General features: G+C 39.5%; 3 protein-coding genes and 1 long non-coding RNA gene across 4 annotated transcripts; 3 read left to right on the forward strand and 1 right to left on the reverse strand.

Moving 5' to 3' along the window:
- The first annotated feature begins 3,138 nt into the window (after positions 1–3,138).
- On the forward strand, positions 3,139–5,071 carry si:ch211-142d6.2. The gene is made up of 3 exons (XM_087260143.1): positions 3,139–3,802; positions 4,074–4,202; positions 4,669–5,071. Exons 1-3 carry the CDS (start codon positions 3,562–3,564, stop codon positions 4,947–4,949), a joined length of 651 nt encoding a protein of 216 aa, XP_087116269.1. The 5' UTR covers positions 3,139–3,561; the 3' UTR covers positions 4,950–5,071.
- A 1,803-nt stretch (positions 5,072–6,874) lies between these two features.
- cbln6 (cerebellin 6) lies at positions 6,875–8,248 on the forward strand. The gene is made up of 3 exons (NM_001327749.1): positions 6,875–7,175; positions 7,265–7,393; positions 7,475–8,248. Exons 1-3 carry the CDS (start codon positions 6,977–6,979, stop codon positions 7,753–7,755), a joined length of 609 nt encoding a protein of 202 aa, NP_001314678.1. The 5' UTR covers positions 6,875–6,976; the 3' UTR covers positions 7,756–8,248.
- Positions 8,249–12,693: 4,445 nt separating this feature from the next.
- On the forward strand, positions 12,694–15,115 carry cbln8 (cerebellin 8). The gene is made up of 3 exons (NM_001110109.1): positions 12,694–12,992; positions 13,107–13,235; positions 14,730–15,115. Exons 1-3 carry the CDS (start codon positions 12,722–12,724, stop codon positions 15,005–15,007), a joined length of 678 nt encoding a protein of 225 aa, NP_001103579.1. The 5' UTR covers positions 12,694–12,721; the 3' UTR covers positions 15,008–15,115.
- On the reverse strand, positions 12,733–15,114 carry LOC147836246 (uncharacterized). Its single transcript, XR_015496625.1, has 2 exons — positions 13,647–15,114; positions 12,733–13,330 (listed from the first exon to the last, which is right to left on the reverse strand). It is a non-coding gene; the product is annotated as an uncharacterized LOC147836246 (long non-coding RNA).
- Positions 15,116–16,465: the final 1,350 nt, after the last annotated feature.

Here is a 16,465-nt window from a genome sequence, read left to right on the forward strand (position 1 = left end):
CTGAGATCAGCCTCACACTCACCAGGAGCCAAGGAGTATAAGAAATAGAAATAAGCTCAAATGAAGTCTTCCAATGCTCTAAAAATAAATAAATAAAATATATGGCAGATAAAACACCAGCAGAGTGAGTTAGAAAATAACCCAAATATGAGGATCTGTTTCACTGTGTGTGCGAGAGTAACGTTCTGGAGAATCTGAGACTCCACATATTATCCATGTTGCCACAGAAACAAAGAACATAAAAAGGATACAAGTCATATATTTCATTTAATAAAATATGTAGAAGAGTCTGAAGCAGCGTGAGGAGAAAACAGCAGCAGTGTACAGCGGACATCTGACTGAGAGAATCCCCTCTAGCGCCACCAGCTGATTCAGGAGGAGACCACACACTCTTGAAGACCACCATAAAGACTGAAAAACCTGACTAGTCCAATCTGAATTAGACAATATTAATAAATTAGACAATCTGAATAAATGCTGAGCAGCTTTCAGAAGACACAAAGCTCATAACAGCAGCTAAAAGTCCAACAAGTCAGAATCATCCGGCTGAAAACATTCCTGCATTCTAGTCTGTGTTACATTCAGTTCATCTTTAATGACTTACAGTCAAACACTAACAACAGCTCTGTCTTACCTTGATATATTCAGGAGATTTCTACAGCGCTGTGTTCACGGCAGAACAACGTCCCCAATGATGACTGAGTTCTGCTCTGCTCCTGTGTCTTCTGCTCTGTTATCTGCTGCTGGTGGTGCTCTGGTTGTTGGTTTATCTGCTGGTTTGATCTCAGCTCTCATATCAGAGCTCTGAGTAGTATTTACTGATAATATTCTGTAAAGCTTAAAATTATTAAGAAAAGAGACTGATGTAAAGTAAATTTGTACTGTATGCACCTCTTTAAATGTAATGTGATGAAAATGTCAGGTTTATGGTTAGTCCATGGTTATTATGGTGAATAGGTCAGCAATAACCAATAACAAGCCATGAGTCAGACTTGTTTCCAGCGTATGTTAGACTTGTCTGGGTTCACTATAAAATGTCATATGAAATTAATAATCAAGCAAACGATTTCCCAAAGTAGAGCTTTATGTCTAGCAATGCCCCTACTCTTACCAATAGTCAAGAGCTTTAGGTTGTGACTGAAAGAACAAGATCTTGGATTCAAGAGGCTGAAATTAGCTGTCAGCGTAATCTGTCAATTTTTAGTGGTTGCCGCATCCAGGACAAGTACAGGTAAGAACTTTCTGACCCTTATTATACAAGACATTTTTTTCCTATTGTATAACAGGTTTTTTTTTTTTACCTGTACATGCTCCCTCTGAGCCAAATAATGAGATAGAACCAAATCTCCTACCACAGCTCTGCTGATGACCCTCAGATCTACATAGCCTTACTGCAGGGATGTGCAAACTTGGTCCTGGAGGGTCAGTGTCCAGCTAAGTTGACTCCAACTTGTTTTAACCCACCTACAAGGAAGTTTCTAGTGTATCTAGTAAGAGCTTAGCTGGTTTAGCTGGTTCAGGTGGGTTTGATTAGGGTTGGAGCTAAACTTTCTAGGACACCGGCCCTCCAGGACCGAGTTTGGACACCCTTGCCTTACTGCCTAATGACTACAGCCGCATTGACACCCTCTGCCAGTGCATTGATGAAATGAGCAATTGGATGTGGCAAAACATTCTTCAGTTAAACAAAGAGAAAACTGAAATGATTGTGTTTGGGAATAGAGATGAGGTTCTCAAGGTGAATGCGTACCTTGGCTCTAGGGATCAAACACAAAAAATAAGGTCAAAAATCTTGGTGTGACTCTGGAGTCAGATCTGAGTTTCAACAGTCATGTCAAAGCAGTCAGTAAATCAGCATACTATACATTCTCAGACATAAAGGTACAGGAGCTGTCACTGGAGCAGTACATTTTCAAAAGATACATATTTGTACCCAAAGAGTCTACAGTGGTACCTCAAAGGTGCATATTAGTGCCCAATTGTATACGTAAAAAGTACCTTTAAGGTACCATTATGGACCCTTTAGGTACAAATATGTACTGTTTGAAAAGGTACTGCCTCAGAGACAGCTCCTGTACCTTTATTTCTGAGAGTGTATCATCTCAAAAACACTGTAAGAATTAGATGCTTTGTTTCCAGTGAGGGCTTAGAGAAACTTAATGCTTTTATCAGCAGCAGGGTGGATTACTGTAATGGACTCCTCACTGGCCTTCTCAAAACACAGTCAGATAGTTGCAGCTCATCCAGAACGCTGCAGCCAGAATTCTGACCAGAACCAGGAAATCAGAGCACATCTCACCTGTCCTCAGGTCTTTACACTGGCTGCCAGTTACATTCAGAGTAGAGTTTAAAGTATTATTACTGTTCTATAAATCACTAAATGGCCTAGGAGCTCAATCCATTACAAATATGCTGACTGAATACAAACCTAAGATCACTCAAATATTTACGATCATATAAACTACACTCTCAGAAATAAAGGTAAAAGAGCTGTCACTGGGGTGACACTTTTTTAAAAGGTACACATTCGTACTTAAAGGGTCTATATTGGTATCTCAAAAGTATATATTAGCACCTAAAAAACTTAAGAGGAACACTTTTTATGTTTTAGGTACTAACATCTACCCTTGAGGTATTAATATGTAACCTTTTGGTACAAATGTGTACCTTTTGGACAGGTACCACCCCAGTGACAACTCGCGTACCTTTATTTCTGAGAATGTAGAAATTCCAAGAGGTTAGTAAAAGCAAGTTGAATCAGCGTTTAACTACAGCATCCCCCGCTGCTGGAATCAGCTTCCAAAAAGGATCAGATGTGCTCAAATTCAAATCAGGACTGAACACACTTCTGTTTAGCTGTGCCTTTCCTGAATGAGCTGTGTGCTACTTCCCACAAAGGTCACACTATGATGTCTGTCTTTTCTTTTTCATTGTTTTATAACCTGATTAACACATTTTAATCTCTTTTGAATCACTTTTATTGTTTGTTTTTATGTTCTAATGCTTGCCTCTTTTATTCCTGTTTATCTAAAGCCCCTTGAAATGCCACTGTATATGAAATGTGCCTTAGAAATAAACTTTCCTTGCCTTGATTTCTTTACCTTGGTTTTTGTTTTGTGGATTCAGTTAATAAAATGCGAGCTAAGTTTAAAATGATATTAATGTAAGAACAGTGCCTCAGAAAAGCAAATGCATTCATTTATATCTAATATACTGCAGTTGCTACAATCTGCAATGCTATGAAGTCTAAAGTACAGAGTTCAGTGTTTATTTCAGGCCACTGAGAAATGAAGCAGCTGTAATCTGCCACTACAGCATTTATGATCATATCGTAAATTAATAATAACAGTAGTGATAAACCAAGTTAATATTAGCTAAGGTAGGTAATAACTAAGTGCAAAGGTAACAAAGAAAGTCACAATCAAATATAACACTGTCTGCCATTGGCTAAATTCCCCATCACATGTGAATCTCTGAAAATAATCATATAAAAGCATCAGATTAGTGTCATTTAAACACAGACTTCAGTAATCTACAGTACACTTTAGGAAAACATTAAGAATGAAGCTTACAGGAGTAATTCTTCTGCTGCTTCTGCACACAAGTCCTATATTCGCCAAGAATGCAATAGATAACAACTTAGTAGACACTGTTCAACAGTTGACCTGTCCTTTAAGGATGTGCACAGAACTAATGAAGGATATTGGAGCATTACAGGAGAAATTAAAGGCCACAGAGAGTCGACTCCAAACTCTTGAATCAAGAGTCGCTAACAGTGAATCTCAGATCGAAGACATCAAAGGTAAGGTCTATGGCAGGGGCGCCCAAACTTGGTCCTGGAGGGCCGGTGTCTTGCATATTTTAGTTCCAATCCCAATTAGACACACCTGAACAAGCCTATCAAGCTCTCTCTAGGTGTTGTAGAAACTTCCAGATAGGTGTGTTGAAGAAAGTTGGAGCTAAACTATGCAGGACACCAGCGTTCCTGGACTAAGTTTGGAGTCTATTGTTTATGAGAATTATATGATTTAACATTGCATTATGTTTATTATGTGTGAATGTATGTTCTTCAGACACTCCAAAAGTGGCGTTTTCAGCTGCATTAGGGTCAGATGGTTACATTGGACCTTTTGACACAGATTCAACATTGGTCTACAGAGAAGTCTACATTAATATTGGTGATGCCTACAACAAGGATACAGGTAATCTACATTCTGTGTCATTCTGAAATAATCACAAATAGGCAACACAGTGGTGCAGTAGGTAGTGCTGTCGCCTCACAGCAAGAAGGTCACTGGTTTGAGCCTCGGCTGGGTCAGTTGGCATTTCTGTGTGGAGTTTGCATGTTCTCCCTGTATTCATGTGGGTTTCCTTCCGGTACTCCGGTTTTCCACACAGTCCAAACACATGCGGTACAGGTGAATTGGGTAAGCTAAATTGTCCGTAGTATATGAGTCTGAACAAGTACTATGAATGTATGGATGTTTCCCCTGAGATGGGTTGCAGCTGGAAGGGCATCCGCAGCATAAAAACTTGCTGGATAAATTGGCAGTTCATTCCGCTGTGGCGACCCCAGATTAATAAAGGGACTAAACCGAAAAGAAAATGAATGAATGAATAAATCACATGTACAACAGTTAACTGGGGATCTGTTTTACTCTTTAACAGGAATTTTCACAGCACCAGTAAAAGGAGTGTACTACTTCAGTTTCTTCTATCATTGTGGAACTAAGTTCAGAACAGAGCTGACTTTGTATAGAAATGGAAATCCTGAAGCAGTAACAAAACATAACTGGATTGATTTAATTTTAACACGGAATGGAGGTAATGGATTAACGCTGCTGTTGGAGAAAGCTGATCAAGTCTATATTGTGCTTAGCAAAGGCACATATGTCTGGGATGGAAACAGTATCACTACGTTTAGTGGATTTCTTATTAACGCCATGTAAGTTAAATACAATATGCGAATAAACAATGCAGTTCACTAGAAAAATCTGTTTATTACTTCACTGCCACAAAAACTAATGCAGTTCTTGAATGTTGTAAATAAAACTTTGCGACATCAAAACAACCAGCCTCAATTTATTTTGTTGGTCAGTACAACATTTACATTTAAGAATTTAAGCAATTTATGTACTTAATTCTAACTTAAATTAATTTTAATAGAATAACAACCTGACAAAAGTGACTAACCATTAAAACTTTTCTAAACATCAGCAAAATATTTAAATCACACCACACATCTTATTTCTTACAAAACCAGTGCGTGTATAATGGTGCAATAATATGTAAATTAAACATTATCATGATCTAATGAAGAAATAACTTTACATATTGAATTTACATTTAGTTAGAAAAGGGTGAACTGTAACCAGTGTGTGGATGCAAGGCATGATGGTATGTGTAGTCCAGGAGGATAAGACGGGCAGGTGGAGTGCTCTCCAGTGGCCAACGAGGGAAATCCTGCTGGTTATCACAACAATATCCAAATAACCAAGTGCAACAGGTCAGTTTTACTCAACTATGCTCAATCTGAAAACTTAGTCCCGCGGACGTTTCTGGAGACCGCGAGATATGTAGCCGGAGGTACGTATGGCTGCATTTAATTTTGTAAGCGAACGCTATGGGGCAGTATGACGCCGTTCCTTTTCCCGATTACCGGTTGACCGCTCACCTCCTTGTGGAGGGCTTTTCCGCAACAATCTGTTTGTCCAGTTAGCTCGTCATGTACGTTGGTGGACTTGAGACTCAAAGAGGAGTTGACCTTGACGATCAGGTTTGAGTCCGGGAAACAGCGGTTTCAGAAATCAGGTATTACAAAAACAGAATCCAAAAAATAAATGGACAATTTATAACAGGGTGAGAATGTGGGAAAGTCTGAAAGCGTGGTAAAAATTTGATGAGGGCTTGAAGGAGGAGGGTGATCATCTGATTGGCTGGTCACCCAGTCAATCATTTAGCAAGTCAGACAAATAGCCTTTCGAAAGCGGCCTCTAGTGGGTTTACGCGAGAACATCGCGGGCGCGAACGGCCCTCGCGAGACATTTGAGATGCGAAAAATCGCACACAGCGGCCTCTCAGGAATTCGCGAAAACAAAAACTGCAAAATACAAACCTCTAAGGATATATTTCGCGTTCTCCAGAAACGTCCACTGGACTACGTTTTCAGAATGAGTCTTGGTTGGTTTTACTTTGTGGTGGCTTGTAGTGTCTTTTTCCCAACCCAGGTTCATTGGAAAATGTTCACAGAGCTTGTAGGTTTTGTTTTCACAAATGCACTGGAGGCCCTAGATTTACCTAAACCCGACCAATATCATTTTCAAAAGCAAACTGGAAGAGAAAGCCATGTGCACAATGTCACCCTGCTCTTTTGGTGTTTCATTTTACCTGGATTCTGGGAAGGTCCTTTACCTGTCTCAAACCCCGGTCCACTCTGTGTCCCAAGTCTGACACTGTTCATTGCAATCTTCCAAGCAAACCAGTCAAGCTGGACAAACTGTCCATATGGAGATAAGGTTTAGTGGTACTGCCCTGTAGCATTTGTTTTACTTACAAAATGCAGCCATATGTACCCGTGCGCAGATATTTCTTGGTTTTTAAAAATGTATCATTGGGCTCATACAGCATATCCACTGAGCCTGGGATACTTTTTCCTTAAAGCTTGTTGTCATACAAAATCACCACTTATTTTCCTTTGGGTTTGAGTTTAATTGTTTTGGCTCAGTTCCCAAACTAGATATATAGGAAGATCCACTGGTATATAAATCCAAAGTTCTGTGTACTGTCAGCTAAAAACTAGGCATAAAGGTAATGAAAACATTAATGTTTGAGCAACAAGCAAATAAAACTCTGTCTGCCATTGGCTAAATTGTCCATTATGTAAACCACTAAATGATATAAAAGCATCAGGTTGGTGTCATTCTGACAAACACATCCAGCAGAGTTCGGTAATCTCCACTTCAAGAAAACATTAAGAATGAGGGTTACGGCAGTGATTCTTCTACACAGTCTTGTATTCGCCCTGAATGCAGCAGACAAAACCTTAGGAGACATTTCCAAACAGTTGACCTGTCCTTTAAGGATGTGCACAGAAGTATTGAAGGATATTGGAGCATTACAGGAGAAATTAAAGGCCACAGAGAGTCGACTACAAACTCAGATTGAAGAAATCAAAAGTGAGACCGAGGTGGTTTATGAGACCGATGTTATTTCATATTGGACTGTTTTCATCATTTTAAGAAAATGTGTGAATATGTTTCTTCAGGCAGACCAAAGGTGGCGTTTTCAGCTGCATTAGGGTCGAGTGGTTTGCTTGGACCATTAAATAAAGATTCAACATTGGTCTACAGAGAAGTCTTCATTAACATTGGTGATGCCTACAACAAGGATACAGGTAATCTACATTCTGTGTCATTCTGAAATAATGAATCACATGTACAATAGTTAACTGGGGATCTGTTTTATTCTTTAACAGGGATTTTCACAGCACCAGTAAAAGGAGTGTACTACATTAGTTTCTTCTATCATTGTGGAACTAAGCACAGAACAGAGCTGACTTTGTATAGAAATGGAAAACTTGTAGCAGTAACAAAACATAACTCGAATGAATCAGATTTTACACGGAATGGAGGTAATGGATTAACGCTGCTGTTGGAGAAGGGTGATCAAGTCTATATTGTGCTCAGCAGTTACACACATATCTGGGATGGAAAAAATATGACTACATTTAGTGGATTTCTTATTAACGCCATGTGATTAAAATTACATCAGAACTATTATTATTATTACCTTTATTTGATTGTTCAATACGATATCAGTTGTTTGCAAAATAAATAAGACTGTAAAGCAAGATGTCATTTTTTCCACAAATAATGCTTAAAAAAAAGTTAAATGAAATCTCAATTTTAAACCAAATTACCTGCACACATCACACCACACAGACCAACCTTAAGACAGGACACTTTATAAATGCAAAAAAACCTGTAGAGAAGCATTAAATTCACCACAATTAAGTCACAAAATCACCACATACAAAGAGCAAGAGAAAGACTGTACAGCTATAACTACTGTATATATTGTCTACATGCCTTTAATCTTAATACATTTATATCATAACCTGTTGGGTTGGTGTGGTCTTGACAGTTTTTTTGTGTTTAAGTGTTTTTTTTTTCATGTGTACAGACATTTGTTTTGAAATGAATGAAGAAAAAACTGTGTAAATAAATGACTGTACATGTCTTAACCCTGACACATTTTTTTCAGTTCTCATTAGCAAGATCTATTACTGAAGCTGCATATTGCTGCATTTGGTGTGTAAAACGAATGCTACGAGAAGGTTTAGTTTACATTTTAGTATATCTTAACACCGTGTCCTAACTACACTTGACATGCAATATTATGTATATTTTCCATGTTAAGAGAAGTTTTTGTCCTAACCATCTGCAATGTGTGAAATCTCTATTTTATAAATGCTTTTTATTTTCGCGACATCGCAGCCGAACAACAGCATAAACTACTATGACACCGATCACCTTAGGTACTGATTATGTGCATTATTCAGTGTTAAATGCGCTTAATGTGAGTTTAATTATCATTTAACATTACAGTTATTGCCATACTACTGAAAGCGGCAGCAGATAGTTCACTTCAGACCTTGAAAATAAAATAGCTAGCAGACACTTTGAAAATAAAAGTCAAAACTGAGATTGTGCAAACCGACAACATCAGTCACTCCTATTACCCTTAGGGATTTACATCTACCTAACTTTAAATAATAACAGTTCTTGACATAAAGACGTACACGGTAAGAAATAAAGATTAGGTCAAGCAATTTGGTAAACAAAGACAACAGCGTACAACACGGTAACATGATTAAAGACGATTATGAAAAGGAACAAAATAACACTGCCAAAATAATACACCTGAGAACAAATAATAGATTTATAAGACCAAAAACTGTCCGTTAGATATTCACAAGATGTATTAAATATCCTGTGTTAACTACAACGGAGATATGAGATCCAGCGGTACGTCCGAGATGGCCTGGCCGAAGTAAAGCTGCTCTGGCGGGGTAGCTGATGACGGAGCTCCCGCTGGCAGGCTGGGAGTCGGAGTCCGCATAAGCTGAGCCACATCGTTAAAGAAGCGCTATCGTTGTGAATAAACGGCCGATTCGAGTTTAAAACAACTACATTCTCGCCTGAAAAACTGTTAAAACTTTATTTTGTGACACAGTAAAGGAGTATTTTTAAAACCATTCGGGTTTCCTCCTCCGCTATTCACGCTTGCTGGTTACGCTGCAATGCATTCTGGGATACCTGAGCTTCGCAAGTTCGCACAAGTCACCTCTCGATGTATCCTTGTCCAAAGGCCAGAGCAAGTACACAGCTGGGAATTTCATGTGTACTTGGAAAGATGTGAACTTTGAATTGGAGCAGTACTTTGGCGACGGTTGATGACATTTTATGAGGACACAAGAACGCATATTGAGAAATAGCCTTTGAGCTTTACTATGGTCCAAATATAAAAAGTTATACATTATGAAGCAATGAGGAAAAAAAATGTGCTCTGTTCAATATTTGTATTTCCATGTACAAACAGAAGAAAACATTAATGTAATGTCCTAGAAAAAAATATGCCTCAAAAGCCAAGTGTCTCATGAGGTAAGATAGCATGCAAAATAACAGCTTTAATATGTATTAATTAAATTTAAAGCCTTCACTATTTTGTTAGGAGTGCAGTGGCTGGTATTTACAGTAGATGTTTCTGTCTTGTCAAGTCACTTTTGATTAATTTAGTCATTTCCATACAATTTGCTAAATCAGCAATAACCACAAATCGAAAAGCCTCCGTGCTGATGTGACGACTGCCCCATACAGTGTCGTGTGCTTTGTTTGGATATCATGTACATAGATCAATGTAGCGCCAGCTTCCACATAATCTGGATATAAAAGATTTGAGGAGAATTTAGAATCCATTAAAACTTAACACTTTATTTTTTCTAGATACAAGCGTATCATGCCAGTTGCAGAATCAAAGAATAAAAGCCAATTCAGAGATGCACAACATCAATTACTCAAAGATACATCCAGGAGTTAGATGAAGAGAATAGATGAAATACATTACAGCATATAAATCTCTGATGCAAAAGCTCAGAGACTCACAACGCTGCAATCTTGCCTACAAGATTTCAATGACGTCTTTGCACCTTTCCCTTGAATACTCAACTCAGAACAAACAGCTATAAATTCAGGACAACAAAAGCGTCACAAAAACCCTTGCTTGGTTGTGAGTTTGAGGTGTGAACCATTTGCTCTGGGGTGGAGCATCCAGCAAAGATTTGATCAAAGCCAAAAACCAGATCAACATTCATTCATTCATTCATTTTCTTGTCGGCTTAGTTCCTTTATTTATCCGAGGTCGCCACAGCGGAATGAACCGTCAACTTATCCAACTTATCAAGTTTTTACACAGTGGATGCCCTTCCAGCCGCAACCCATCTCTGGAAAACATCCACACACACATTCACACACACACTCATACAATACGGACAATTTAGCCTACCCAATTCACCTGTAGCGCATGTCTTTGGACTGTGTGGGAAACCAGAGCACCCGGAGGAAACCCATGCGAAGGAAGGGAGAACATGCAAACTCCACACAGAAATGGCAACTGAGCCGAGGATCGACCCAGCGACCTTCTTGCTGTGAGGCGACAGCACTACCTACTGCGCCACTGCCTCACCCCCAGATCAACATATACAAGTGAAACTGAAATATTACAGTGACATTAAGACCTTTAAAATGATACCACAGAGACATTTAAAATGATACCAAACATGAATATAGAGCCATAAGATACACCAAATAAAAAGACTTGGACAGTCTGTGTGGAAACGTGAAGGAGCACCTCTGGTGGAGAAGGTCAAGTAAAGGTCAGGAAGGGGGGCTCAGGGTGATTTAAATAGATTCGCTAGTTTCCTGATCTTCTTCTTAGATCAGAAAGTTTATTGTTTTAGGCCCCGTTTACACTAGAACGTTTTAGTTTTAAAACGTCGTTTTGGAATGAAAATGATCTGCGTCCACACTGGCTACACCACACACACACACACACACACTCTGGCATGCACTGCAGCATATCTACTCAGATGAGAGCTGTGCTCGTCGGACTGTCCATCAAGGATCTCCCGCTGGATCTAATCTCACTATATTTGTTAAATGTGATATTTAACTTATCTTGTTGTCTATATTGACATATTGCCCGACTTTGGTCCTTTGAATCTATTACTTGTTCTCAGGTAACGTGTTTTGGCTGAGCGCAAAGATAAGTTAATAATTAATGGAACCACATACATTCTGTATATTGACTGATCGCTTGCCTTTATTTCCTCTAATGTATAAACATATTGTATGTTAAACTTTTATAATGGCCATTATTGATTATTAACACTGATATTCAGCAAAACAGAGGGTATGCTTAATATTTTCAATGAAAATGAAAGGAGGCAGTAATGTTATAGGCTCCGTTTTCCGTTATCTGTTATAAATATGCATGAAGATGACGTTCATATTAATATGCAGCTACACGACGCCTCAACATTTTTAGTGTCTGTTGTTAATATCAAATGAAAATAGGCAGTTCTTCATATCATGTTTTCATTTTATTGTTAAGATATAGAGAAACAGCATAGCCAGGATGAAGTGAATAAGGTTATAAAGTTCCCTTTGAATATTTACCTGACATGTCCTCTGGTTTTCCATATCAAACTTGCGAGGTCTGAACTTACAAGGAGAGGATGCAGGACTGAACTGTGTGTGTCGGCTACTTAATATTGAGGAAAAGCCCAGAGAAGCGAATGTTTGCAGCACTGTCCCCATTTTCAGATGTCTCCGTTTTCCCCCATCCACACTAACACGGAGCAGCAGCGTTTTAGAATGAAAACAGCCTCTCCAGCGTTTCCAAAACTCTTCGTGTTCGGCTCTCGAAAACTCTGGATGGACAGCATAACCATAGCAAAACTTCTGCGTTTTAAAACGAAAATATATAAGCAGGGCCTTAGTGACTGAAAATGATCGTGGTCTCACCTCATGGAGACAGTTCTTAGGGTTTGATATTATGGAGAGACATACACATGTGTAGAGACCAATCACAATTAGACCAGTCTATTACTTAAATATTGCTATTTTAGCTTATTTTCTACTCTAGGAAGACAACAGAGGGGAAATTTATTTATAAATAACACACTTATTATTAAACATAAGTGTATTGTATATTGTATAAATAGCATATTGTAAGGGTTTACCATTAAGGTTTAGTGGGTCAACTCACCTTGTTAGACTGGCCTAGGCTGTATATGGTATTATTATATAACATTAATTATGTTTATAAGTGAAAGATGGACCAAGCACAAAATGATGTCTTAGTGCATGAAACATATGACCCTCAGAATGTTCACATTTTAACATGCAAAGTGCAGTCTGCAGAAAAACAAACATAATAAAATAGATGTCTGGTGCAGTCTGTAATGTGTTTAAGTCCAAAGTTCTGTGTACTGAAAGCTAAAAACTGAGTATAAAGGTAATGAAAACATTAATGTTTGAGATACAAAATAAACTCTGTCTGCTGTTGGCTAACTTGTCCGTCACATGTGAACCTCTGAATGATATAAAAGCATCAGACTGGTGTCATTCAGATAAACACAGACTCCAGGACACTGTGAAAGATGAGGGTTACGGCTGTGATTCTTCTGCTTCTGCACACAAGTCTGAGTTTCGCTCAGAATGGAGTAGAAACAAACTTAATAGACACTTTCAAACAGCAGACATGTCCTTTGATGATGTGCAGAGAACTAACAAAGGATCTCGGAGCATCAGAGGAGAAACTAAAGTCCACAGAGAAACGACTCCACGCTCTCGAATCAAAACTGCAGGAGCTGACGTCAAGACTCGTCGACAGCGAAGCTCAGATTGAAGGACTCCGAGCAGAACACACAGGTGAGACTGATGCGTTATGATACCTGCATGCTTTAATACTGCATGTGTCATTTATTTGGCATTGCTAGCAGAAACCATTATAATTTTAAGAAAGTGTGTGAATTTATTCTGCAGGCAGACCAAAGGTGGCGTTTTCAGCTGCATTAGGGTCAGGTGGTTTCTTTGGACCATTTGACACAGATGTAACATTGGTCTACAAAGATGCCTTCATCAACATTGGTAACGCCTACAACAAGAACACAGGTAATGCACATTTGTGCCATTCTGAAATAATAAGCCATATGAACAACTGTTAAATGTAACACAGGCTAATTGTGAATACGTAACGCTCTATTCACCTTATTCTCAGCTGTCGAGCGGGCGCTGCCATTTGAATCTTTTTGTCTCGTGACTTCCGGTCACATTCACTTCCATTCATTTTTTGACGTTAACAACTGCTCGTTACGCTGCTTGATGTTGCAATTTAATATTTTCTTATTATAATATGCTACTTGGTCTGTATAGTCATGCAAACATTTGTTTGTTGAGCAAGTAGTTTGGCCATTTTCTGCCGTTTATTATTCCTAGTCATTTCTCCCATAGGCGACTAAATCGGAAGTTCTAAGACAATCGCGAAAACAGGCGCACTTCCGCATTTTAGAATAAGGTCAATACATCTCTGGTGTAAGGATGGATTTATCCCTCCATAATATTAAATCCTGAGGAACTGTTAGGAAAATCCACAAGGCACGGCCACGAGAATTGCAGGCACTAAAACAATAAACTTTCCAATCTGAGAAGATACGTAGTGGCGCAGTAGGTAGTGCTGTCGACTCACAGCAAGAAGGTCGCTGGTTTGAGCCTCGGCTGGGTCAGTTGGCGTTTCTGTGTGGAGTTTGCATGTTCTCCCCGCGTTCGCATGGGTTTCCTCTGGGTGCTCCTGTCAAGTGTGTAGGCTAAGTTGTCTGTAGTGTATGTGCGTGAATGAGTCTGTCTGGATGTTTCCCGGAGATGGGTTGCAGCTGGAAGGGCATCCCCTGCGTAAGACATGTGCTGGATAAGTTGGCAGTTCATTCCGCTGTGGCGACCCTGGATTAATAAAGGGATTAAGCCGAAAAGTGAATGAATGAATGAATCTGAGAAGATGATCAGCTAGGAAACCAGTTGTTCAACTGTCCCAGTCACCCATCCTGAGCCTCACTCTCTGACCTGGACATTACCTTCTCCAGCAGAGCAGATCACACTCACTCCACACAGAATGTTTAAGATTTTGTCCAAGTTTTTAATTTGGTGTATCTTGTAATAGAGCAGAGTTGACGGCGACAACAGGGTTCAGGTTTCAGAAAGCAGGTGCAACAAAAGGCAAAGAAATAAAATAAACAAGTAAAAAACAAGGTAAGATCTGAAAACATGGTCAAATCCAGGCAGCCGCGAGGGTTTTCTTTTTTTCTAGATTGCTTTTGTAAACACTATCGGTTGGGTTTAGGGAGGGTGGTGGGTGGGGATATCAGTCAGTCAGTCGACAGCTGCCTCTGATGGAGTTACGTGAGAACAGCAGGTGATAATGGCACTTGCGAGAGAAATTTCAGATCTAAAATGCGTACACAGCGCCCTCTGGTGGATTCGAGAAAAGAAAAACTGCCAAAAAAGGTATCTCCTTGGACATATGTCACTCTCTCCAGAAATGCATACAGGGGTACATATCTATAACAAGTCTGAGTTGGTTAATTGGGGGAACTGTTTTATTTTTTTTTGCAGGTATTTTCACAGCGCCGGTGAAGGGAGTGTACTACTTCAGTTTCTTCTACCATTGTTCGACTTCTCATGGAACAGAGCTGGCCTTGCATAAAAATGGAGAGTGGGTAACAGTGACAGCCCATCACAAGAAAAAAGGTCCGGCAGAGAACGGAGGCAATGGCATAACGCTGCAGTTACAGAAAGGCGATCAGTTATATATCAATCTCATCAAGAACAAATGGATATGGGATGGAAGCAACGTCACTGTCTTTAATGGTTTTCTCCTTTATGACATGTAAATACAATCAACTGCAGATTGTAAAATAAAGTTAATTAAGTAAAGAAAATAATCAACACTTTATTATTTACTGCAGTCCTTGTTTTATGGGAATAAAACATTATCACAACAGCCAGTCTCTGTTTACTTTAACTTATAACCAGTCTTTTACATTTACTTTGGCAAACCTTTGTCAAGTAGCACAATGTGAAGTTTAATGTTAAACTAAATTCGAGAGGAGCTAATCATGATCCTCCAATCAAAGGATCCCAAGTCACTATATGTATCCTCATTTCCTTTCCACAACTATCTTCGTCTGGAAGAATTATCCAGAATGGGCGGCACGGTGGTGCAGTGACTAGCACTGTTGCCTCACAGCAAGAATACCAATGGCGCCAGGTCCTCACTGGGCCACATCTGGTATTTCTTTGCAGAGTTTGCATGTTCTCCCTGTGGGTTTCCCCCGGGTTCCCTCCCACCATCAAAATATGCCCTATATTATAAACAAAATAAGCCTAAATCTTTTTTCTAAATGCCTTACTCTCAGGTAAGTTCGCTTTAGTCTTAGCAGCAGGGGAGTTTTGAGAGTGACCTAAGCTCAATCTCCCCTCGCCCTGCGAAATGGAGGGAGCCCTAGGCCCGGGGATCCCTTGAGCTCAGTGCTCTCTCCTGGGACAGCATGCCAAGTTCTGTGTAAATCATGAGCTAAGTGTGAATTCTTGAATCTGAGTTACATCCGCAAATGCCAGTTATAACTGTACTGTGCCAAACTGAAGCCCTATGTTAACAGTGTCCAGAATCGCCGTCGACTTCTCTGGGCTCAGAGGTGTCTAGGATGGATCATCACACAGTGGAAACATGTACCATAGTCAGATGAATCAGTATTTCAGGTATGTTTAGGGAGAAATGGACATTGTGTGCTCCGGACCAAAGAAGAAAAGAATCATCCAGACTGTTACCAGCCACAAGTCCAAACGCCAGGGTCTGTCATGGTATGGGGTTGTGTCAGTGCCCTTGGCAAAGGTAACTTCACTTCTTAATGCTGAAAAGCACATTGAGATTTTGGAGAACAATATGCTGCCTTCTTCTCCAGGGACGTCCATGAATATTTCAACAAGACAATGCTGAACGACATTCTGCACACATTACAGAGTCCTGCTGAGGAGGAAGAAGAGACAGGTATTTAACTGGCCTGCCTGCAGTCCCGACCTGGTTCTAACAGAGAATGTGTGGTGCGTTTTGAAGTGCGAAATTCAATAATAAAGTCCCGTACTGTTGCCCACCTTAAGACCTGTTTGCAGGAAGAATGGGACAAAATTACCCCTGAAACACGTCATCACTTGCTGTCTTCAGTCCATAAATATCTGTAAGTGTTGTGAAAAGTAACGGCAACATTACAAAGTGCTAAATGCTTTACAGATACAACTCTTTTGTAATGAGTTGCAAGAACCAAAACTGAAATACCTGTTTATTAAAAAAA

This window comes from Danio rerio, chromosome 7, assembly GCF_052040795.2.
Source record: "Danio rerio strain M-AB ecotype USA chromosome 7, GRCz13ab, whole genome shotgun sequence".
Lineage (NCBI taxonomy): Eukaryota > Metazoa > Chordata > Actinopteri > Cypriniformes > Danionidae > Danio > Danio rerio.

Coding starts and splice junctions, on each gene's coding strand:
- si:ch211-142d6.2 (XM_087260143.1), top strand. CDS start 3,562: ATGAAGCTTACAGGAGTAATTCTTCTGCTGCTTCTGCACACAAGTCCT. Junction 3,803..4,073: donor TCAGATCGAAGACATCAAAG/GTAAGGTCTATG, acceptor TATGTTCTTCAG/ACACTCCAAAAGTGGCGTTT. Junction 4,203..4,668: donor TGCCTACAACAAGGATACAG/GTAATCTACATT, acceptor ACTCTTTAACAG/GAATTTTCACAGCACCAGTA.
- cbln6 (NM_001327749.1), top strand. CDS start 6,977: ATGAGGGTTACGGCAGTGATTCTTCTACACAGTCTTGTATTCGCCCTG. Junction 7,176..7,264: donor TCAGATTGAAGAAATCAAAA/GTGAGACCGAGG, acceptor ATGTTTCTTCAG/GCAGACCAAAGGTGGCGTTT. Junction 7,394..7,474: donor TGCCTACAACAAGGATACAG/GTAATCTACATT, acceptor ATTCTTTAACAG/GGATTTTCACAGCACCAGTA.
- cbln8 (NM_001110109.1), top strand. CDS start 12,722: ATGAGGGTTACGGCTGTGATTCTTCTGCTTCTGCACACAAGTCTGAGT. Junction 12,993..13,106: donor ACTCCGAGCAGAACACACAG/GTGAGACTGATG, acceptor TTTATTCTGCAG/GCAGACCAAAGGTGGCGTTT. Junction 13,236..14,729: donor CGCCTACAACAAGAACACAG/GTAATGCACATT, acceptor TTTTTTTTGCAG/GTATTTTCACAGCGCCGGTG.